Raw genomic sequence first — 25,256 nt, 5'->3', positions numbered from 1 at the left:
CTTATTATTTTATGCTGTTACTGATAAGCATTGTAGATAATAGAATAATATGGAATTAATCATTTTATAGCCTTATATAACCTTAATTTTCTAGTGATTCTATTAGCCTGTTTTGATTTTGGAATGGAAATATTGATACAACACAATTTGACTAGTGACTTTTGATATTATATTGTGATTTCATGAATGACTTGTTATTACTGTATTTTGAAATTTTGATATTTTGATATACTACTGGGATTTATATTGTCATTTGTATTGTTTCAACTAAGTTGGCAGTTAACACCAGGACCAATGAAGCCACTGAAGATCAGCTGACCGACAGATATTTTAATTGTTCTTTCAGAATAATTAATTTCTAAAATACGTCACCCCTTGAATCAGCTTGCACTCTGTGGGTATATCACTAACCACTGAGAACCATGCTGCAACTGTTTGTTTGACACTTATACAACAAATCTGGTTATCAAGTCTTACCTGGCAGCGGAGATATGCGATAGTGCTGCATGCAGTGTGACTCCCTGAAGTGTTGAAGGCGGCTCGCTGTAAGCTGTGGTGTTTGTGTGCTGGACATGACCATACAAGGCAGGTTCTGTGTCCCCTCAGGCTGGAGCCTGACTGGACCTCCTTGAAAAAGCCCATCTGCACATCACAGGTTAAGCAATTTAATGACATACATTTGTGATGATGGCAAAATTTTAGTTTTATTTTTTACAGTATGCTATAATCTTCTTAATGTAAGACTTAACTAGTGTGTAAGATACAACTGTCTCAAATACGTACGCCTAAACAAGAACTGAAGAATAATTCAATGTTGAACAAATGAAAGGGGTAAATGACACAATGCTTCATTACAAATGATTTTGAAATAGCAACTTCACCATTGTAGACACTGCAAAAAAATCAGAAATGTGTAAAATCAGTAGTGTCTGATTATGATTTTAATGTTGGAGTAAAGTCATTTCTAATAGCGGGTTAGAGGATTTCTGTGTTAATTATAGGAATACAGATAAGAATTGGAGAAAAGAAAATATCAGTTGATAATGGCCTATACAGCTATATCGGTCTGTATCAGTATTGGCAGATATTAGCTGATAAATATTGCCTAAAATAATATCTGAGTTGACGGGTTATGTCAAAACATTTCATTTCAATTCCTAGGCAAAATGCTCTATCAAAGCTATGGTATACATATATATATATATATATATACATTTTTTTTTTTTTTTTTTTTTTTTTTTTTTCTTGTTAACTTTACTATAAAACTAAATGAATCAGAACTGTTCTTTGTTTTAGTTTATGTATATTTGCTCACTACATGTGAGCCTTTCTCACCTTCTGGTGTGCATAAACAACAGGTAGAGATTTTCTTTTTAAAATACAAAAATGTGACAATATCGCTTATCTTATTGTTATCAGCCAAGAGAAGCAGGTAATTATCGGTATCTGCTGAAAAAATTCAATATCAAGCTTCCTTTCTTAATTTGTATACCAGCTTTATTGTTAATATTATTAGCTTTAGCAGTGGCAGTACTGTTAATAACAGTAGATGTTGCTGCAGCTGTAGCAATGGCATACCTATTAGTAACAGAAGAAACAGCAGGCATAGTGATGTAAAAGGTTGAACTGTGCTAGTAAAATGTTTTCTCAGACATACTTACAGTACTGGCTATGGATGGTTTGATGGTAAACAGGAGTATGAATGTAGGGCGCATGTATATATGGCTGATATTCCTCCTCTGACTTCACTTGGTTCATTGTGACAGGCATTGAATGGGGCTGCTGGTCAGGGTCGTCACACTAATTTCTATTTTGGGATTAGAGAGGGTAAGAGTCAGGCTTTTCAATGTAAGGTACAGTAAGACAATTAAATACGAGTCCCTCCTAAGATGTCACTATCTGCTTTGCCACATCTTAATCTTCCTCTTACCAGCATCTTAAAGACTACTAATCAAATAATAGCTTGACTGTTTTATTAATAAATTAAACCAATGACTCAGGCATGATGACTCAAGTACCAATCCCAGTAGTTTCTCTGTTTTAAATTATTGAGCAAAGGTTGAAAAAAGCAAAAGTTTTACAAAAACTACTACCAACACTGGCCTTGACTCCCTCTGCTGGCTAATCAGAATCAAAAATACTGTACTGATCCTTGCGGGAAATTTGGGTTTCCTTACTGTTCCTCCCAATCAAGAATATAAATAGACATAAGCATACAGAAGTTATAAAATTACAGAAAATAGAAATAATGAGTATGTACAAATATGTGCATTATACAACAATATATAAAGAAAAATGTAAAAATCAGAAATGTGTAAAAACAATATATGTTTACAACAGTATATAACACAGTGTACACAAACAACAATGCTAAAACATGGTGTCTATAAATAAGTGTGTTAAGATGCAAGAATATACAGTCCCAAGGCACTCTAATACACATGCTTTGGGAATGCCCAAAGTTATCTAATTTTTGGAAATTAATATTTGATATGCTTTCCAATATTGGTAAATCCTTAGAATTGTCAGCCTCCCTTGCCTGATTTGGCACGGTGACACAGAAGCTTATCTTAAATCATTACACACTAAGCCTTTTGTCTTTCCCCACACTGGTGGCCAGACAACAAATTTTGATTAGGTGGAGAGATTGTAACCCGCCAACATTTGCACAGTGGATTAGGGATATGTTGCATTTTATTAAACTGGAGAAAATAAGGTATACTGTCAGGGGATCAGCTGACAAGGCAGCCCTTCTTGGGTCAAGTTGATATTTTAGGTTCTGATGATTTTATGAATGACTAGCTTTCAGTGTGTAGTTAGATATGTAGCTAGGAATATTGGAAACAAAATGCTGGAAAGATGCCCCAGGTCATATTTTGTTTCTTCACCCCTATGAGTATGTCTATGCATGTTAGTGCCCCAGACACTAAGGAGGCCTCTTACAACTTATTTATTTTAACTATGATCATTTTCAGGATCTGTATTTGTATTAATGAAAATTCAGAAATAAACTTTGTTCAAAAGATGCAAGAATATTATAAATAAGACTAAGAGTATAGGTTGAAATGAAAAGTGGCTAGCTAGCTAGCTAACGCTAATTAAGTTGTTGAAATAGTAGAATACCTGATACCATTTATGCTACTACTAGTAGCTTGTTTTGGGCACAGATACATTAGTTAGCTAGGTAGCACTTACTTATTTATACCGGCAATTAGCTCTACTTAATTAATTATACTGTACCTGCCTTGTGCAATCCGATGAGTTTGAGTTAATACAAAAAACGTAGCTTCCGTTAATAAATTATTCTAAACTGTGTTTTTGCGTCACCTAGCAGCATCACTTCAGAAACGTTAAGCAGTAAATTTTTTTTCGACAATTCTGATTGGTTGATTTTTCTGCTATTCCTAATTAAGGAGATCCTGTGATATTATAAGCATATGTTAACATTATTTTTAGGCTGATACGAAATTCACCACACAGACTATTATTTGCAAACGACTTTCATTTTTTGTTGAGCTTTTTCTCCAATAACTGTCACGTTTGAGTCAATTATACTGAAGTATTTCTGTAAAAATATCATAGGATATTGAAAACTTCAGTAGAATGCGGCTTGGTTAATCACTGAAGATATGTACGAGTTGTATAACTAAAGTTGATGTGAAATATTTACTCTGTAATGGGTAACAGGAATAATATAGTCTACATTACAACCTCCAGAGTAGTCTGCGGTTATATTTTTAATACTCAATTCCTAAGAGCTTTCCGTAGTTTTAGACGATACCATGGATGTATGGGTGTTCTTATGACTTGAATCCGTGTGGATTTGGTGTTATTAACATGAGAATGTATAAACGTAGAATACATTATTTAAAATCTAAAATTTTCCAAAGACACTTTACCATAGCAAAAGGCTTTGCGAGCAATTTATGCCTGTTCATAATACACCCCCATGTAATACAATGGTATAATCCAAGAGGTAGGGAAGACCTGTGAGTGAGACAAATCAAGCCTGTGACAGCGGAGAAACTTGAGTTTTATAACAAATAAATACTGAACAGAGGTAGGTACTTTTTAAAAGTCCAAGCTTGACCTCAGTAACCTGTTTCGTTTAACAACAGTAACATATTTTGCCGAACTGTCAGTACAAATGTGGGCAAATTGTAAAGAAGATGACCATTTGCTAGCGATAGCTCAGCTATCGTTAGCTGCCTGCTAGCCGACTAGCTGCTAGCTGAAGCCTCAAAACTGCTGGGAGTTTGAGCAGGAAGAAGTAGCATGCTAGCTAGGAGCTAGCTAGCCTTTAGCTAGCCATCCTATTTTGGGATTGGCATTCCGCTAGCTAGTAACCTTAACTTAGCTGCCTTTATCATGACTTTAAGAAAGGTGTTTATTTAGTAACGCTAATGCTTCATTTTGAAAGACGGATACCGGCAAATGAGAATTTGTTAGCAGGAAAAACTGCATGATGATGTTGCAATGTTTTCTCTGACGTGAAATCAACTGGTATGAATGACGAGAAACAACACAGGGCCTAGTTTCTGTTAATTGTAGGTAATCTAAGCTTCTTCTGGCTCAGATATAGAAATGTATATATCATTATATGCATCAGTCTCGTCTTATAAATTGTACAGCTACAATAGTGTTCATATCTGATATATGCTGTGATGTGGACGTTAGGATTACCTCCATGAACTTGAGCACAATGTTTATCTCATCTGTTGCTACCATAGTAATGTGAGCAGCTGTTTTGAAGCAGGCTGTTTATCATTAGACTCATTTCTGTTGATGTACGTGTTCACTTTGCCCTACATCCTGACATCTGTCTAATAGAGTTATTCCTGATTAGTGCTATTTTCAGATCCCTATAATGAGTGTTGTTTTTGAAATCATAACAGCAAAGTTTGCAATAATATTGTATTAACTGTATATTTAGTGTGATGAGCTTCATTTTTATCACTGTGTTTATTTTGTTACCCACAGTTATCTTTTTTTTTTTTTACAGTTTATATTGAATTTTAAACTTTGTATAATACTTGTAAGTTTAAAAAATACTAGTAAGTACTTTTTAAAAAATACATTTTTCAATACCACAGCAAAAAGAAGAAAAGTTCTTGGTATATAAAATAGGATAATTATTTTCTTTAAAAAAAAAAGATTACAACAGACAGCGCTGCTACAGAAAAAGTATCTGAACACTGGTTGGTTGGTCTGGTTTTGCTGTGCTGCAAGGCAAATTTCAAGCAAAAAAAGAGTGAACTGAATGTAGGTCTTGAATGACCACTTCAGTCGGTTTTTTTAGCGTTGCTACTGTCTAAAATATAATTAACAGATATTTTATCATTTTAAACGTGGTCTGAAATAAGTATCAAAGTATCAATATTAAAATTTTGACAACCTTACTGCCACCTTGTCAAGGATACCTGTGTCTTTTCTTTGTGTTGCTGCTACTGCTACTTAGGTAGAAAGATAATTGTTCCTACATGAATTTACACACAAGGTTTCTTGACTAACAGGGTCATGATTTCAGGAAAGAGACATTGCTTTTGACATTTTCAAGTGTATTTTTGGCACTGTGAGCACCACCCGCTGAGTGCCATCGAGTTTCATTATGTTTGAGAGAAAGCAGATGCAGACATCTCCAAAACTCCCAAGATACTGCGCACCAAAACACTCTAGATCAGAGGTTCTCAATTTCCTCTCAGCCAAGGACCACTTACAAGTTAGAAACCAGGGACCCCTCATATATGTCCTTTGGAATAATTTAATAAGAACAAATAATAATTTTTACACTTCTGTTGATAGTTATGCGAAAGAAGAACACAAGAGAAATATATTAGAAATATATTAGATGTGTTAAAAATATTTTCACCTTGTCAACAGAGAATACTCTTCACATACATACACATCTTAAGAATGTTTCACTTGTAGCGCATACTTTTAAAAAGAAGCTGATTCTGATTATTAATCAGGGTTGGATTAGAATGTAATCTCTGATTTGTGTTTTAAATATAGGAGTTTGACTTATTTGTTGAACAAGCCTTGTGTGTGTGTGTGCGTTTGTTTGTTTTTTTTCATATCATGGTGATTGAAAGGAAAGATTTTGAAAACTTTCCCTGGCAGAGCGCCAGGGACCCCTATGTGAGAACAACTGATCTAGATGGATAAGGACTGCTACAGGGCAGCTGAAAAATGTGTACTTTTGATTTAAGCGTGAACTGTCCTGGATGGGACCAGTATAACACATAATGAAACTGAAGCCTTGAGCCAAACACTCTGTCTTTGTCTTGTAATTCATTTACTCACTTCTGTGTTATGTGTTTCTTTTTTCTGTCAGCCTGAAAGAGAAACTGTACAATGTCCTTAAAGCCGCGGGTGGTGGATTTTGACGAGACATGGAACAAGCTACTGACGACAATCAAGGCCGTTGTGATGCTCGACTATGTGGAGAGAGCCACATGGAATGATCGGTTCTCGTATCCTATGCCAACTTGTGTCCATATTGAAAATTTAAAGTACAGCACAAGATTTTTTAACATGTTTCAGGGCAGGGTTTAAGTCCAGTAAACCGGTTGCCAGCTTGCTTAGAACTTTATGTATTTGACCTTAAGCACCAAATATGTCTAATTCAGATCAATACTAATAGTTTAAATAGTTAATTTAACCATACACTTTCCAAAAACTTGTCATATTTAATATGTTGGAAGCTGTTTGTTCAAGCAGAGACAAAGAATTTTGTAGTGAATCACTAACAAATATTGCATATTTCTAGCGTTTCATACATATTTATTTACATCTGTACATAATAGAATCATGTTGTCCTCATTATCTACCCTGAATTCTGACACCAGTGACATTTATGCCTTGTGCGTTGCGTACCCAGAGCCGTTGGGTGAAAGATTATACACAGAGACCAAGGTGTTTCTTGAGAATCATGTCCGGCAGTTGTACAAGGTAAGTGCTCAGAAAAATGGCTGTAGAGAATTTTCTTTTACTCCTGCATTATGCTTCTTTTCATAACAGCTGTCATGCTTGTATTTGTGTACTTTAGAAAGTCCTGGAATCAGAGGAGAAGGTTTTAGTGATGTATCACAGATACTGGGATGAGTACAGCAAAGGAGCTGACTACATGGACTGCTTGTACAGGTAACAATACTGCATTTTATGTCCTTGTGTGTGTTTCCACTTGATATGCTGATATAGTGTATATGATATCAGTGAGTCAGTGTGCTGATTCACCATTCAGTGCTGTGTTTTTTCTTTTCCACAATTACTTTTCAACAAACCGAAGACCACAATTTGAAAATGGTGCGACATAAAGCAAAACTTTATAGTGGCAGTTTTTCTTTTTGTTATCAGACATAATCTCAGTTTGTTGTCTGAGTATGTGATGAGATGTCCTTAAATTCGCAGTGATGTTAAAATGACTGGTCACTTCGTAAATGCTTTCCAAGTACAAATGAAGGACGTATGTTTTCAGAATGTGGTGCGTTCAAGTGCAGCTTTAAACAGAAGACAAAGTGAGCCAAAGTAGTTGTCTGTCTTTGTCAACACTAGTTCTTAAAAGTTGTCTTGGTGCGTCTGGGTCCTTAGATGCATACTGTACTAATTCTATCCCAGTGATAATATTCAAGCCTCCGGTTTATGTACACTTAAAATATTACCTTGAAAAGCGTAGCGTGAGGTGCCAGCGGGCATTTGGTGTGTCCTGATTCATTCTAAATCAATACTCCCTTGGAGAGCTTTCAGATCTATTTTTATGTGTACTTCCCACCAGACTGTCTGTGCATACATATGCCTTTGTAATTTATTATGTCAGCAGCGTGAGCGGGAGAGAAAGAGAGGCTCTTGGCTTTAGTGGTGACTTCGTCGTGTTCAGTTCTTAATATAGAAGAGGGCAGCTTATTATCCTCAACTGACATCTGTGTGAATATAGATGGGTATGTTTGCATCCTGTCAGACACAAATCATCATGTAGTGGAGGTTGGATTAAAGTGCCAGCTGAGTCAAAACACTGTTAACACCTTCAATCACAATTCCAGTCTCCAGATTTAATGGTTAGTGGTACTCAACACTAGCCGTTATTGTTAGCAGCCCTTTAACACCTGTTGCTGGTGTTTTGTGCTTTTCAAAGCTTGACTGCATGAGAGAAATCAGAGTGAGACAGAGTGTGATTGCTATTAGAGCTGTACCAAACTCATAATTTTGTCAGTAAAACCGGATTTGACTGCTCAGTACAAAGATTTGATGTCCCTGTTTTTTCCAGTTCATTGCCATGCTAAACCCTTATATCAGCCCACATGAGACTCAAAATTTAGCCTTCCTCACATTTTAATACCTTTCTCGTCATCTGTGAGGTGACAGATTTCTGCAGTCAGAGGAGTAAAAATGTGTGTCTCTCCTACCGGGCAGCTGACAGTACTGTCAGCCGCCATCACACTGACCTCTGTTTCTATGACCCCTCTTCACTTCAGTCACAGATACAGCATTGGTTTGTGGTGATTTTGAGACTCTGTTTGTGACGTTTACAGCCTGCCATGCTGTTTCATGAGTTAAAAAGCTAAAGCTAAAAAACAAGAGCCAAAACTTCTTAACCAACCACTTAGTGCTCTCACGATACTGGAATTTCTAACTTTGATACAGTACCTTGAAAAATATCTATGATTTGATTTTCAATACCATGGGGGAAAAAAACGATAAATTTTATCCTTTTAGAAACATTAGTTTTTTACTCTTTAGATCAGATCTTTTAAAACAAAAAGCTATTTAACTAATGTGAGAAATTAAGTAAAGTTAATAGTACTGTGTGCTCAGCACAACAGCATCTAAGTTAATTTACTTCTGACCTTAGACAACGGAGGTTGGGCCACATGGGCATGAAGCGGTGTGTGTGTGTTACCTTGCTGTTGGAGAGAAAATAGATGAAAAAGCATAGCTGTGACTGGTTTATCGAAACTGCAGAAAATGAGTAGTGATTTCAAATAGTATTCAGTATTGATATGTATCAATAGATAAATACTTTTGACAAAACTGCAACCATGCCACCTCAGCTTTCACCCTCTCTCATCAGTTAGACAGCAGCACATGTTGTCACATGTTTTTTTTTGGTTTTTTTTAGCATGCGTTTCAGTTAATATAAAACATTTATCACTCCCCATTGTATAACTACAGTATAATCCCTGTTAATTTTTTAAGCTTCTATCTGTTTTATCCTCTTATTGTAATGCACCCTGCCTGACCAAAAAATACAAAGTTCATGCTTAACTTAAAGAATCTCAGTCAACAGAGGGGCCTCTGACTGATGGTGCAGCTAATCAGCTTTCAGGTGGCAGCCCTGATTGCTATACTTCTTTAGACGCAGATCACAGCGATGAAAACTACACATCATTTAGAGACAGAATCAGCCAACATAGATCATCTTGACGGCAGCCATCGTCGTGTCAGTCTGTCTGGTAGCTGCCCTGCTTCTAATTTACTCCTTGCTTCTTCTGAGAAATGTTGAAACATACCAGAGAAATGTTGAAACACACTTTCAGTGTATGTATTTCAACATCAGAGTATCTGTCATATGAATTAGTGGCAGCAGTATAAAAAGAATCTTCCTCTTGTTGATACACAAACTTTTCAAAAGAGACGAAAACACAACCTTTTGTCAAAGCTGCATTAAATATGTTCTGTTAGCTGGCTTAACTGTCTGTCTTGTTTTCTGCTAGGTTATATTTGTACTGTATGATTTTGCTGGGGAGATTTCTGCTGGAAACAGCTACCCACAGAGGGTTAATGAGAGCAGTGAGGCACAGACATGCAGTGAATGTGTGAGCTGTCAAACCAAAACAATGTGCTAAAATGCTCTGTAGACCTGCAGACTTGGTTGATAAGAGTCTGAGTGATTTTAGTGAGTGGGTCGACTCCTTTCTCATAACACAAGCTAATTTGACTCATGGTTAATATGTCAAAAATATAGATTAATGTAGGGTTACATAGTGATGCTCAGGCCTATAAATGTTCTCCAGATGTAAGAAAACATGTTTGTTTGGTACAGGACCCAACAAAATGACACATCATCACAATTTTAATTGTGTTTTTTGGTTTTTTTTTCTTATTATATTGTTATCTTACATTTTCATTAATGTTAGTTTGGAGTCTTGATTTACCTGTTTGGTCACAGGGTTTACCCAAAACCAGCAGTTAGTCTGACCAGTGGTGAGATTTCAGGTTGAGTAGTTTGTCAAAGACGGTCGCAAAGCAACACAGTACATAAAATAACAGGAACGTCAGAAAGGTCAAATGTGATGAAATTTAAGGTCTTGTGTACATAATATTAAGCTCGTAAATAGGTATTAGAAATCAGATTTAATCCCAACTCAAAATATTGAATTTGGCATGCTTGTACTTGGAGATTTATTACAAAAATTCTGAAATTAATTCCTCAAACCAATCATAAAAGAATCGGTGTCAGTTGCTATGTGGGTGCGACAAAACTTCTCTGCTCCTGCTGCTGCAGCTGCTCTCTGAGTCTGAGCCAACTCAACAATGTTATATCACTCCTTAAACACAAAAAGTGACTTCAGGAATCAATATCAGTTCCTTGGAATATTTTTTCCGCTTTACTTTGCTGTTAGACGGCCTTTATCGATGACAAACTCGAAAAATGGTCAGAACAGCAAAATGGGCTGAGTTTGAATCAGGTTTTCTCATAGTTATGAATGTTTATTTTCATTCAGATTCCATGGATTATTAATGAGAAATTAAACTTTGGTATCAAATATACATTTTACTGTTTAAAGCTAAGTTTGCAGAGGCTTTAAACATTGCAGCTAGTGCTGAAAATGGCAGCAGAAACAGTCCAGTTCAGCTGGGTAGATCAACTTCCAGTTGTGTACCCAGAAGTGACTGTTGTTGACTGCAGTTTGTGTATTGATCAACCTCTCACTGCCTGCAGTCCAGATGAAAACGCTTTCAGTCATATTCTGTCCAGAACAGTGAGCCCAAAATTGTAGCTATTTGTTAACTTAAAAACAAAACTTCTAAACATATCAAGTCTGACGTGGTATTTTCACTATGATATTCAGAAAAATACCTTCATATCTGCCTCTGGCTCATTAATTGGCCAGGAATCCTGGACATTCTTGAATTTCATTGGCTCACCTGACACTCAATAGCTGCAGAGTGAGTGAGTGACCATTAGGGTAACCAAAGAATGACTGTCTCACGTAACCTCCACGAGTGAATGAATTGAACTTGCAACTGGTGGCCCCTGAGAGCAGCAGTGTTGTGGTTTAACTGTTTCTTGACACACACGCACACACATAAATATTAGATGACATTTCCTCAAACTCCCCTTGATGCAGTTGATATATAAACATCTTGACCTCTTGCCCCACTTTGTTCAGGTACCTCAACACTCAGTTCATCAAGAAGAACAAACTAACAGAAGCAGACCTACAGTATGGCTACGGAGGAGTGGACATGAATGAGCCGCTCATGGAGATTGGAGAGGTACTGACTGGTTTTCTCACTCTGGTATAAAAAGCACATCAATACTTACACAGCTGCTCGAGTTATTTTAAAAAAAAAAGTAAGGAGAGCACATACATACACTGATTGAGAGATTAGTGGGATTCAGTTTCTGGGATCCAGTACCCACGTCAAGATTTCACCTTACACCACCCAACCACAGTGACCTGCTCCAGGATCTGTTTACACTGTCGTGATATGCTGTCTTGTTGTGTGTCGTTGCAGTTGGCGTTAGATATGTGGAGGAAGCTAATGATCGAGCCCCTTCAGGCTGTCCTGATCCGGATGTTGCTGAATGAAATCAAAAAGTATGTTTTTCACACAAGCTGAGCCACAAGAAATGATTGTTCTGCAATCTGTTTTTTTCTCATCATTGCTTTTTTGTAATGGTAGAGAAATGAGAAATAGAAAATGTTGTCCTGGTATTCTAATTGTACACGAATTGGTTTTAAATGATCATTATTACAGTCTGTGAAAATATTATTTTATTGACAGTTTTTTTTATGAAAGGAGAGATAGTCCTAAGGTAAACCTCAGAAAAAAAGAAAAGAAAAAAATAGATTGAATAAATTAGTGGACATTTTCAAAATGCAACAGAGCACCATCATTTGATTTGGGTAACATTTATATAACATGACCCTAGAATAATGAAAGTGGTCAATCATTTTGAACTTAATTAACCTCTGTCTGCTGTGTATTGAACAATTATGAATACAGGTGCAGTTCTCCATATTTAATCATGCAGCACCGCATTGATTTCACTTTCCCAGGCCTTCTTGATACAGTTGACAGGTACAGAATCCTGAGAGAAGAAATTTGAGTTCTGTGATAAGCTTCTTACTCTCTGTTAACAAAGAAAGATAGGTAGACTCAAACTGGGGGATGTTTTTTGTGAGAAAGTGCCTTAATTGCATAGACATCCAAATATTAGGGACCTTGTAACCCTTACTTTCCACCATGCTGATAACTTTAGTGCTCAGCGATACAAAAATCTGATTTAACATTATCACTCTTCATGTCTTCCAGTGATCGCTGTGGCGAGAACCCCAACCAGAAGGTAATCCATGGGGTCATCAACTCCTTTGTTCATGTTGAACAGTACAAGAAGAAGTTTCCTCTAAAGGTGAGACAACAAATAATGACCCAGAAGTTTGCAATTCCTTGTATTATGTTTAATAGCTGATTATAAAGCTGTTGTTGATAATGTGAACAAAGGGGACAGAATCTAATGGGCAGTGTTCTTCTCATTGCTTTGCATTCTCAACAAGATGTACAACAGACTCTCATAAAGGTCTGTGTATGTTCATGTTTACTTAATCCTATGTGGGCTACGTCCACTGTCTGTGTTTCAGTTTTATCAGGAAATCTTCGAAGGGCCATTTCTGACAAAAACGGGAGAGTATTACAAACAGGAAGCCTCCAATCTACTCCAAGAATCCAACTGCTCACAGTATATGGAGAAGGTAGGATAGATGGGCAGATAATGCAAATATGTGAATGTGTGTGTGTGTGTTAAAGCTGCCATATGAGCCTATGAGCTGCTATAACATTGCCATACTATTGTTTATGGGTTGCTTGTGATCTCCATGGATTTAAGAACCCACATATGGTGCTCAGCTGCTCCATGAGCACCAGATGAGTATACGTTCACCCAGGGCCTGTGTGTGTAAAGTCAGGCCATGTCAGCGTGGTGACATAAGAGTTTTAATCTGAGTATTAGCTCTACCATTAACCCACTGAGGCTGAGATCAGAGACCCCAGGGCACCTTCAGCCGCCACCCTCTCTGTCTCTCCCTCTCTCACTCTCTCTCGTTCATTCTCTGGGGCAATAATCAGATCTCTCTGATACATTTATCCCTCCAGCCTGTAAACAGGATCATCATTAAAGCTTTACCAGGCATTAGGACAGTGTGTGATCTGACTGTGAAAAAGCAGCAACTAATACTGTAGTACAGTTCAGTCTCCTTCTGTGAAGACAGGCTCTGTCACAGTTGCATATCTGACCCAGTTTGTAGCTGTGGCGAGTTATCCTAGTGTGCTGCATGCCATATGTGTGTGTGTGTGCATGTGCTCAAAACTATCTGGAGTCTCATAAATATTAACTGTCCTGTCCCCACAGAATGATGTTAAATAGGTTTTGACTCGACAGTCAGGTTTGGAATAATTGGCAATAACAAAATAACATTTGATGAACACACATTCAACAAGCAGTTAATTAACGTCACATGAAGGGTCAGCATGAAACTGAGGCAGACATGGCTCAGACAGTCAGTCCATTTGTTTCTGACTCAAACATATTCCTACAACTACATTTACATTAATTATAGAAATAGTGTACGAGAGGAAATGGAGCTTATTTAGAAGAAGAAGAAGGTTCTTTATTAGTCCTCCTTGGGGGAAATTCATTTTTTTCTCTACAGGCGTGTAGACCTGTATACACACATGCAAGTAGTAGAGTGATAGAGTCTGACCAGAATCAGGAGCCCCAAATGTTTGGGGGTTTGGTGGCTCACTCAGGGGCACCTCAGCATTACCCAGGAGGTGATCTGGCACCTCTCCATGCTACCAGTTCACACACCACACTTTTGGTCTGAGCTGGACTTGAAGCAGACAGCCGCTAGTCCTCAAGCCACGGACTGAGCTAATGCTGTCCCAAAAAGGGGCTGCAGGCTGGAAATATTCCACAGCCGCTGCTGAGGACTTCTGTACTTTGCCCACACTCTGAAATTGCCCATTTAGAAGCTGATAGTAAATTCTGCAGTATAATGCTAATGAGTGAACAACCGCACTCTGTCCAGCCGTTAATGTCGCCATGAAGACCGTCAGAAGTCTGACAAGTCCTGCTTCACAATATTTACTTTAGGCCAAGATGGAAAGTAAAGCAGTTTGTGGGTGCTAGCAGCATTAAAGCGACTTTAGTGAGTTTCTGTTTCACCATGTCGTCATGAATGGAAAAAATCTGGTTGTAGCATATGTTCTTGCATTTATCAAGTGTATTCTGAATCACTTCACATCAAAAGTGAAAAAATGTTAATTTAGATATCTGCTTGATTAGCCACTATTAGGAAAATTGCATCTAGGGCTACAACTAACAATTATTTTCATAGTCATTTAATCACTCAATTATATTATCAATTTATCAAGTAATCGTTGTTTGGTCTGTAAAATGTCAGTGAGTTTCCCAACGCCTAAGGTGACGCCCTCAAACGTCTTGTTTTGCTCACAACCCAAAGACAGTCAGTTAACTGTCATAGAAGAGTAAAGAAACCAAAACATTTTTTTTCTTGAAAAAATTGTTAATTGATTATCAAAATTGATTGTCAATAGTTGATAATTAATTTAATACTCGATTAATAATCAATTCATCGTTGCAGCTCTAGTTCAGTCTGCATGATTTTGGATGAGAATAGACTGTTCTGCTACGTCTGTTACGCAATTTTTTGTTTTCATTTAAGATAAGATAAGATAAGATGAACTTTATTGATCCCACACCGGGGAAATTCACTTGTCACAGCAGCTCAGCAGTACAGATAGAGTGACAATAAGTACTTAAAGATATTAAGATAAAAAAGAAGGAAGATATGTATGTACATATCAGTTTAAAAATATAAAATCTAAGAAATATAAAATTTAAAGTAATAAGTACAGGACTGTACACACAGACTATTTACAATATATACACCTTCCACTGTAAACTTTGTTGACTTGAAGAGGCAGATTGCACAAAGGTTATGATAGATTGCACTAAATATTAGTGTTAGCAGCAAGAGATTTAACAAGTGAGGGATTTAACAAAGTGAACATACAGTATTGCACAAGGAATATGCAGCAGGCCTAACAGTGCTACATTAAGTCATGCTGGTGTTGGTGTTGAAAAGTCTGACAGCTAATGGGATGAAGGACCTGCGGTAGCGCTCCCTCTTCCACTGTGGGTGCAGCAGTCTGCTGCTGAACGAGTTGCTCAAAGCTCTTACAGTCTCATGTCTCTTACAGTCTCACATTTTTGTTGGGAAGAAGAACGCTTTCAGAACAAGTTCCAACCAAGAATCCTGTAGTGTCACCAAAACAAGTTTTGGCAGTTTTGCTTTCTCGACTTGCGTTCCACTACCTGCATTGGTCACAGTCAGGTGAACCCACATATCGACTCTTTGGTTAATACAGATCAGTGGTAGTATTATCTGTAATATCATATTTGATGAATTCAGTTACCCGTTGAATTTCACATTTTTGGCCTTTTGAAAGCTGTAGATGCATTATAATAACTCATTTGGATTTCTGTTGTATTTAACTTGTTAACATTTTAATGAAACTAAACGGACACACTGATCTCTCTACTCTGCTCGTTCTCTCATTCTCTTCCTTCAGGTTTTGGGACGGTTGAAAGATGAAGAGATGAGATGTCGGAAGTACCTGCACCCCAGCTCCTATGCCAAAGTCATCCATGAATGCCAGCAGAGGATGGTGGCAGATCATCTGCAGTTCCTGCACGGGGAGTGTCAGAACATTATTCGACAGGAGAAGCGAGACGGTCAGTCCACTACCTTTGTGTTTATTGTCCAAATGCAGTGTCGATGATATACACATGAAGTTGTCGCGCTGAGATCAAACTGTTTGTATCCTGTGTGTCCAGACATGGCCAACATGTACACCTTGTTGCGGGCCGTGGCCAACGGGCTGCCACACATGATCCAGGAGCTGCAGGTCCATATCCACAACGAGGGCATCAGAGGCACCAGTAACCTCTCTCAGGAAAACGTTAGTACTACAACACTGTGTGTTCAAGCTGCTGTTCCTTTTGTTTTTGGAAAATAGCTTTGGAAGGGCTTTGAACATGCATTTCATCAATCATGTTTTTCTTGATACCTGTGAGAGCCAGAAATAACTGTTACATCATTTATTTTTAATCACAGGCTGTTGTGCCTTGAAAGCAGCATGATTTTATTTTATATTTATTTTATTTTACTATTGGATATTATATAATTGCGATATTGTCACGTCACTTTTTTCACATAGTTGTAGCCTTCGGTCTGTGTATCTTTTGGTCATGTGATTTTCATTTCAGAAACAGGTCAAAAATAAAAAAAATAGTCATTATTTGATTTTCATTTTAAAATACAAAAAATAAAATTGAAATACAGAGGTTTTTTTCTTTTTCACAGTCAAAAAGAGATTAGCAAAATATAAAATTGATTTAATTTAAATTTTACCAAAAAATAAAATTAATAGAAAACAGGAAAGAAAAGGACTGTTATTCACTTTCTGACAGTTATTTTATTCTTTTCTTTTTGAGAAAATTAAAGAGACAGCCAGCTCAAATTATATTATACCAGAGATTATTTTCAAATAAACTGAACAGTAAAAACAGCTGTCAAGTGGCACATGGTTATAGTGAGGGCCGTTGTGAACAGGACTCCACTGAAAATTTAAGCAGACCTGTCAAAGAAAAAATATAACAGTTGAAACTCTGAATGGTAGCCTGTAATTTGAGCAGAATTTTCCTTTAATTTTCTCGCAGCTTTATCAAACTGGGCCTTATCCGTTGAGGTCACTTTACACAAGACTTCACTGAATCGTGATGTGTTGTTCTAATGTGACAAATTATTGCTGTCGTGAGTCTTTCAGGCTCCTTTGCCTCTTTAAGCACAAACAGACGAGTATCAAAATTCAAGCAGCAGCTGGCTTCACTAAGCTTTTGCAAGACAGTTCAGTTGACCTTATTTTCCTGATATGTCATAAATCATATCAGAGAAGGTTTCCAAAGACATTTTAGCCTGGGTCAAAGCAACACTGGCAGTCCTACACTTGGTGCTTTTGTCTTGTAAATAACCACCTCCAGTCTCAGGATATGAAAAAAAAGATTTATTTTTGTTGTACAAAATAGAAAATTTAAATCAAACAAAGTTTTAAATTTTGCTTGACTATGAAAAAGAAAAATGCCCTGTATTTTGATTCTAATTTTTGTGTTTAAAACAAAAAGAATTGAATAATCAATGTGTTGTGTGAATGTGTTTCAGAAAGGAAAAACAAATGACCAATAAATAATCTGACCTGTAGGACCCCATTGCTTCAAAATAGAGAGATACTGATGAAATTCATGTGTGTAAAAATGTTATTTTATATTGTTAACTTAAGCTGGCAATACGTTGTCTTTTGTGTCTGTCCTCTGTCTTCTCTAGATGCCAACCCTGTTTGTGGAGTCAGTGCTGGAGGTTCACAGTAAATTTGTTCAGCTCATAAACACAGTTCTAAATGGAGATCAGCACTTCATGAGTGCACTCGATAAGGTATTAAACCCCAGTATAACCGTCCCTAGGTGGCAAAAGTAAAGTTTTGTTCTCCTAGTTTACTTTCTGTAACTACAAAACTACAATTATAACTGTGTTAAAAGTACAAAGATGTACATGTGTTACTGTGTTTTTACCATTGGTGTTCATTTGATATCCATCTTTTTCTCAGGCTTTGACGTCTGTGGTGAACTTCAGGGAGCCCAAGTCCATCTGTAAAGCCCCTGAACTGGTGAGTGCACACACACACACACACTCTGGCACACAAACACACTCTGTTATACACAGTGCCTTGACCGGGTCATGTCCCTCCTGGTGTCTCCGTCCAGCTGGCGAAATACTGTGACAATCTGCTGAAAAAGTCTGCAAAGGGAATGACGGAGAACGAGGTGGAGGACAAGCTGACGAGCTTCATCACAGTGTTCAAGTACATAGACGACAAGGACATCTTTCAAAAGGTGACCACAACGCACAAACATTTTCCCAAATATCTTGTGATTCTGATGTACAAACTTTTACACGGAGGCAGGTTTTGAGCTTTAAATAGTTCAAGTATTGGCTGCATAGAGAGTCCATTTTTAGTATCCTCAATAGTCCCAAAATAGTTTTTGATAAACTTTGTCAAAAAGCAAACTGTTTTTCATGTCTTGTTTTTCTTTATTTTCCACAGTTTTATGCCAGAATGCTAGCAAAGAGGTTAATACATGGTTTATCATTGTCGATGGACTCAGAAGAAGCCATGATCAACAAACTAAAGGTAAATCTGAACATCATTAACAACATAACATAACTTGTGACACCGGTGCCTCATCTAAAAAGCACTCAGTGGGACAGTGTGTGGTTTTAAGAGCCTCTTTACACCTGGTATTAACATGCATCCTGTGTTCAACCACAAGTGGACAGCTTGTAAGTACCTCAGTTCACTCCTTACACTAGAATGCGTCCTCAAATGCATCTCAAGTTCTCAAGTGACCACTTGTGAACAGATCTCACTCCCCTGCCTTATATGCAAATAAACAAGTAGCTACATCATTTTGGCTTGCACAATGTTTTCTCACAAAGTTTAGGACGTTTCTCCTAACTCAACAACTTAAAAAAATATTTTTTTAAAGGCAGTCTAATGACTTTCTCCACGGACAACAGAGAAGTGGCCAGTTACTTCTACTGTTTACTGTAATATTAATTAATTTACTGTCATTTTTACCGTCAATACAATGATACAATACAATTTAGTGTACACATTGAAATCAGTTGAAACAGTGTTTTCAAATGCCTAGTTAATAAATGTTGGCAGGAAGATGCACTTCATCGGCGCAGCATTAAAATGTTTCTTTTGTTTGAGTTACAGAGTTGTCATAGAGATGTCTGCCTTCTCTCCAGTATAATGGGACTAAATGGTAAAAGTCCTGTGGTGCTCAAACCACCAAAAATACATTTGAAAAACTCATCAGTAATGTCTTTATCTAAAAATCATGACCCAGTTGCTCAAGATAATCGGAATAACAGTTACAGTAGATTCCACTGCAGAAAGAAAGTAGTTCCTACAAACTGCTCACAACAAGGTGTGTGGATTATTTTGAACAACTAAGTCATCATTTTTGCAAACGATCTTTTTGGTGCTTTGATCACTACAGGTCTTTGTGCCATTTAGTCCCTTTTTATTGAAGAGAAGGCAGAAATCTGCTGGCTGATCGGCTGGTATCTCCAAAACGAGACCAGTCACACCAAAATAATCATGATGTATAAATAGCGCTACAGGCCAGAGGAAAAATATATATATATTTGATTTTGCAGTGAACTGTCCCTTTAAAGTATTGCTTTAATGCCAAATTTACAAGAAAGCCTGAAAATGTGTTGCAGTGTTTTGTAAATTTATGAAGGTTCCCCTCACTCAAAATTGCATGATTTTTCAAGGGAGTCTGGGGATGTCGTGGTGACTAGTTCAATGGTGAAATTAGCTGAAACAGACAGTATGTTCACAGACATCTGCTGCTTATCATGGCAGGTAAGAGAACCAAACGTGATTTATATTAAAGCATACCAAATGGAAATCAGACAGTGTGTTTCATGTAGACTTACAGGATGTTGAGTAGGAGGTCCTTGCGTACACACTGCTGAAAGAATGTGGTCACAAGTAGCGGAGACCACCTCTGAATCTGGTGTGAGCGATCGGATCTTAATGCCTCTTAGGAGCATTCACACCTGTACTTAGAGGTGTCCACTTGAGATCAGATCACCCAAGACGCATGTTATTATCAGGTGTAAACAGCCTCCATGTCAGAGGTGGAAGCAGCCCACAAAGCTTGTAATTCTTTGGACTGTCCTGTGGGGACGCGCTCATTAAGTCTCCCACAAGTCTCTCTTTTGCTTACTCTTTTCGCCTTTACTAGCCCTTTACTCAAACACTGTCCATCCTCCTCGTTTCTACAGCAAGCGTGTGGCTACGAGTTCACGAGCAAACTCCACAGAATGTACACAGACATGAGCGTGAGCGCCGACCTCAACAACAAGTTCAACAATTTCATCAAGACGCAGGAGACAGTGGTGGACCTGGGCATCAGCTTCCAGATCTATGTATTACAGGTGAAGAGAACTTCGACTGTCTTATTTCCACGTCCACATCTGAGCTTAAATATCTTATGATTCTGGTCGTTCCTTTTGTTCCCAGGTTTTTACTACAAATGTGTAATGTTGTGGTTTGTGCCATGTGCTTACAGGCTGGAGCTTGGCCTCTCACACATGTCCCCTCCTCCACATTCGCCATCCCTCAAGAACTAGAGAAGAGCGTGCAGATGGTGAGTCGACTGTTCTGGAGCTCAGATGAATTGTCAGCTTTAGAGGTTCAGACTGATCAAAATAACAATCCGTCTTCACCTCCTTTTTGCAGTTTGAGTTGTTCTATAATCAGCACTTCAGTGGGAGGAAGTTGACCTGGCTGCACTATCTCTGCACAGGTAACGCAAACACACACACACACACACACACACACACACACACACTATTTAAAGCTGAATTATGTAAGCTTTGAATGTAAAAATGGATCTGTTTGAACTCATATTTGAAAATGTGACTTGGTACATCAGAATGACTTTTATAAACAAACAAAAAAAACAGGTTTAATCATAGAAGAAAAAACATTTTATTTGAAGGGGTGTGCATAAGATTGACATAACATGGTCATAACATGACATGACTTGAAGAAGTCTTGAATAAATGAAAGATTGTCATTAAGTGTCACTTGGTCAGTTATGTCATTTTTAATGCAAGGTTGACACTGTTTAAGAAGTCTTTGAGACATCATAACCTAAAACCTGACATAAACATCCCATAGCAGGTCTAAATATCAGACCTAAAGAAACTGTTTAGTTTTATGTTATTACATAATACTGTCATTTACATTGGCTGTCATGAGACCAGTGTAATTGTATCATAAATAGGACTCGTCATTAAGTGTTATTACACTGTTAGATGCTTTTATAGCATCATGAATTTTTACCTCGACTTCAAATTAATTGGTATATTTTGGACTTGTCATTGAGTTTTATTACACTGCCAGATGCTTTCATAATAGAGTCATGAATAATTCCCTTGACCCAAACTCCCATTTGGACTTGTCGTAAAGATGTCATTAACTGTTGTAAGCCTAGCTTGACAAGCAAGTACAGTGTTGAGGTGATTTACAGAGTTACCTGATAGAAGTAATGACATACTTGACTGAATTACACTTAATGACAGTAGACATAAACCTTCATAAAGACTTCCTTCCTGTTTGGGACAGGTGTCATGTCATGGTTATGACAGTGTCATGTCAGTCTTATGACCGCCTCTTGAAAATAAAGTGTTACTTAATAATATTGTCGTTTGTTCACAAAAAGCTCAGTAGGTACCAAGCGAGTTGGTTTAATTTTGTGTGCCATCTTTAATCTGTCTGCTTGTATCAAACAGGTGAGGTGAAAATGAACTACCTGTCCAAGCCCTACGTTGCCATGGTGACCACCTACCAGATGGCTGTGCTGCTGGCCTTCAACAACAGCCAGACGGTGACCTACAAGGAGCTGCAGGACGGCACCCAGATGAACGAGAAGGAGCTACAGAAGACCATCAAGTCCCTGCTGGACGTTAAGATGCTCAACCACGACTCGCAAAAGGTCTGAGCTTTCATGGGCAGCAAGTGGTTATGGGTATATTGATAGAGAAGGTTATCTTTACTTGGATTAGATGCCTTGTTGAGTCCTTAGCAACCTCTGTTTATGTTCCAAACAACTGCTGACATTTGCTTTTCCTCTTCCCCCTCTGCTCACAGGAGGAGATTGAAACCGAGTCCACGTTTTCACTAAATATGAGTTTCACCAGTAAAAGGACAAAGTTCAAGATCACAACATCAATGCAGAAAGACACACCACAGGTTAGACAAATCCATGCTTCTCAAACTTTGTTGTTACCCTGTTGTTTGTCAGCCATGTCGATGTCTAAACATGTAAATCTGCCTGATCATCAGGAGATGGAGCAGACGAGGAGCGCCGTAGACGAGGACCGCAAAATGTATTTACAAGCTGCTATAGTGAGAATCATGAAAGCCCGCAAGGTGCTCAGACACAATGCCCTCATCCAGGAGGTAGGTGGAAGTCATTTCCATTCAAAACCTTTTGTTGATTTCTCTGTAATTTGAGAGGAAACTCTGGGAGCAGGAGCCTGTTTACACCTGGCATGACCATGAGTGGAACAGCTCAAAGTACATCATTTCACACCCGGCATTAGAATGCGTCTGGGACAATGTGTCCTTAAAAGAAAAATAGATAAGTAACTTATTGAATAACATTTAGAAGAAAACACTAGAAGACCTGTAAGAATAAGTTAAAGTTAATTCAAAAAGAATTCAAAATTCAGTTTGTTGTGTCTATTCATTGTATAAGATATAGGCAGTATAGAAGATGTGAAAAACCCAGTTCATGTATATTGGCAGAAAACTGCATATTCTCTTTAATTAATGGAGTGACATGCTGTGCATTAGAGCAGAGCAGAGCAGAGCAGACAGCTGCATCAGTGACAAGATGTAATTTTGAACTTTTTCTTCAGTAAAGGTTTTTTTTAAACTGCTTTACACTCCCTGTCATTCGCATCAGACTGAAGCTGCTGTGCCTCCAGCTCATTAGTGGCTTTTTGACATCCAGACAGAATGCCATTACAAGACCTAAATAATCAAGAATTTGTAATAGACAGCATTTCAAAAAGTTTCTGAAGTTTCTCTTAACTCAACAACTCACAAAATTGCATTATTTTTTAATGATTTTTTATAGTCTGGGGACTTTCCTACAAGTGGCAAAGAGGCAACCTATATTCGTTACTGTTTGACATGTTTACTGTGAATCAAATGACGCCTCCTTTCATAAATTTAGCGCTTGGTGTTCACAAACATCAGTTGCTAATCTTATAATATGTCATTTGCATTACAGTGAACTCAATGGAAATCAGACAGCGCGTTTAGTGTACATGTAGAGAACATCAGTTGAACAGGTGGTCCTCAACATGACCCGGGACACATGGCGATACAGTGCTGAAAGAATGTGGTCACATGCAGCTCAGTCCACCTCTGAATGTGATCTGTCCACTAGTGATGGGATCACCTCTGCAGCATTTTAATAGCAGGTGTAAACAGGCGGAAAATAACTTTTTTTAAATTTATCTCAGACAGGCTGTTATTCTAGATAAGAATATTAATAGCATTCTTGCATCCCTGTTAACTACTGTTTTCCAAATGTTCCTTTGCACAGGTCATCAATCAGTCCAAAGCCAGGTTCAACCCAAGTATCAGCATGATCAAAAAGTGCATCGAGGTGCTCATCGACAAGCAGTACATCGAGCGAAGCCAGACCTCGGCAGACGAGTACAGCTACGTCGCGTAGGCAGAAGAGCCGAGCCCAGGAGCGCTTACACACAAACATTCGCCTGTGTGACTGACCGGCAGATGCAGGTTTAAAACGTGAAATAAATAACAAAAACAGACTCATTCATCCATTTAGGTTTTGGACTGTCGCTGTCTGCCGTGATTCTGTGCGGTGACCAAAAGCAGGACCGGTGCCTCCATCTTTGAAAACAAGACAAAGGTCATCGCGTCACGTCAGACAGCCAGCTAACACCACCACCACCCTCCTCCCGACCCCACCCACCTTCTGATTTTTATGCTGTTTACAACATCACCAGTGCCACGCACCTGTGCGTCAAACGACAAAAAGAAAATGCCTATAGCCGTTCAAGAGGAAAGAGCTGATAAACATACTAGTCGAGCGAAAATAAAGGAGAAAAAAAAGAAAACCGGGGAAAGAGGTAGTTGTGACATCAATGACACATTGGTGGCTACACATTAAAAAACATGCTTTCTTTTCTCACGTTTGCAGTTGTTGTGTGTTTATTTTTCTTTCTTTGTTAAATGTACTGAAGTTAGGAAAAAAATATTGTAATAAAACTGGTATACTGACTATTGTATCTACTTTCAAATGTAAAGAAAAAATGAGGTGACAAACATGATCCTGCTGCTTGTCAAATAAATAAATAAAAACACTGAAAGGTTTTATGTAAACATTTGTCAAGTGTATCCATATGTCAGTAATTTCTAATGTTTTTCAATGAATGTAAGGAATCGCTGCATAAGAGGTATGTTTCTAAATCCACTGTCTTTCAAGTACAAATGTACAGTCCTTGTAGTTTGAGTCTTTTGTTCTCAAGCCACTTCCTACTTTTACTCCACTGCATCTCAGAGGGAAAGTTTTTACTTCACTATATTAATCTGACAACTTCATCTGCACACTGAACATACGCAGCACTTACAAAATGATGTAATGTTACAAATTAAAATACTTAACAGTTTATGCAAGTGCTGCTGAAATGATGTGTTGGTAAATGTGAAGGCTTTTCTCACTATTTTCTGATTTTTTTTTACAGTCAATTATGGAAAACAGTATCAGAGTAATCCATAATGAAATTATCAATAGTTGCAGTCCTGTACAAAATACTTAAATATGAGATGCTCCTCAACCAACTATCATAGAATGTATTTATGTATAATAATGTAATAGTCACATGGGACATTTACATTGTGGTATTAGTACTTTTACTTAAAAAAAAAAAAGGATCTTCCTCCACAGCTAGGTGTTAATAATATTAGAATGATTTAATGACTGCTAATGACTTAATTCATTATGTTTACACCTGTGTTTTTTTTTAACTGCAACATATCAAAATGTAAAGTACTGATCATAACTGTCCATCTTTATCAGACTCTGTTGGATCAGAATCAGAAATCCTTTTTGATTTCTGTGGGAAATATTACAAATGCTCCCATTCAAAAATATAAAGTACAGAAGCCTAGAGAAATTATGTGAAGCATGTGAAGGTATATTTGACTACAATATGTAACAAAAATGTAGGCACGTTTAAGTATGGAAAAAATATGTGCCTTAT

The 25,256-nt window shown here is 37.7% G+C and overlaps 1 protein-coding gene across 1 annotated transcript; it reads left to right on the top strand.

Annotated features, from left to right (window-relative positions):
• Window positions 1–3,910: 3,910 nt before the first annotated feature.
• cul2 (cullin 2) lies at window positions 3,911–24,375 on the top strand. Its single transcript, XM_084747616.1, has 21 exons — window positions 3,911–4,060; window positions 6,335–6,473; window positions 6,849–6,951; window positions 7,049–7,143; window positions 11,391–11,496; window positions 11,740–11,822; window positions 12,541–12,637; window positions 12,867–12,977; window positions 15,880–16,042; window positions 16,145–16,269; window positions 17,691–17,798; window positions 17,971–18,030; window positions 18,128–18,256; window positions 18,469–18,555; window positions 20,229–20,381; window positions 20,516–20,593; window positions 20,686–20,752; window positions 21,744–21,946; window positions 22,102–22,203; window positions 22,297–22,413; window positions 23,570–24,375. The coding sequence occupies exons 2-21, from the start codon at window positions 6,355–6,357 to the stop codon at window positions 23,699–23,701; spliced, it is 2,238 nt and encodes a 745-aa protein (XP_084603742.1). The 5' UTR covers window positions 3,911–4,060; window positions 6,335–6,354; the 3' UTR covers window positions 23,702–24,375.
• Window positions 24,376–25,256: the final 881 nt, after the last annotated feature.

Source organism: Lutjanus erythropterus, chromosome 21, assembly GCF_056507025.1.
Source record: "Lutjanus erythropterus isolate fLutEry1 chromosome 21, fLutEry1.hap2, whole genome shotgun sequence".
Classification (NCBI taxonomy): domain Eukaryota; kingdom Metazoa; phylum Chordata; class Actinopteri; order Lutjaniformes; family Lutjanidae; genus Lutjanus; species Lutjanus erythropterus.
The sequence above is the reverse complement of the archived record's forward strand: the minus strand, read 5'-3'. Positions and strand labels throughout refer to the sequence as shown.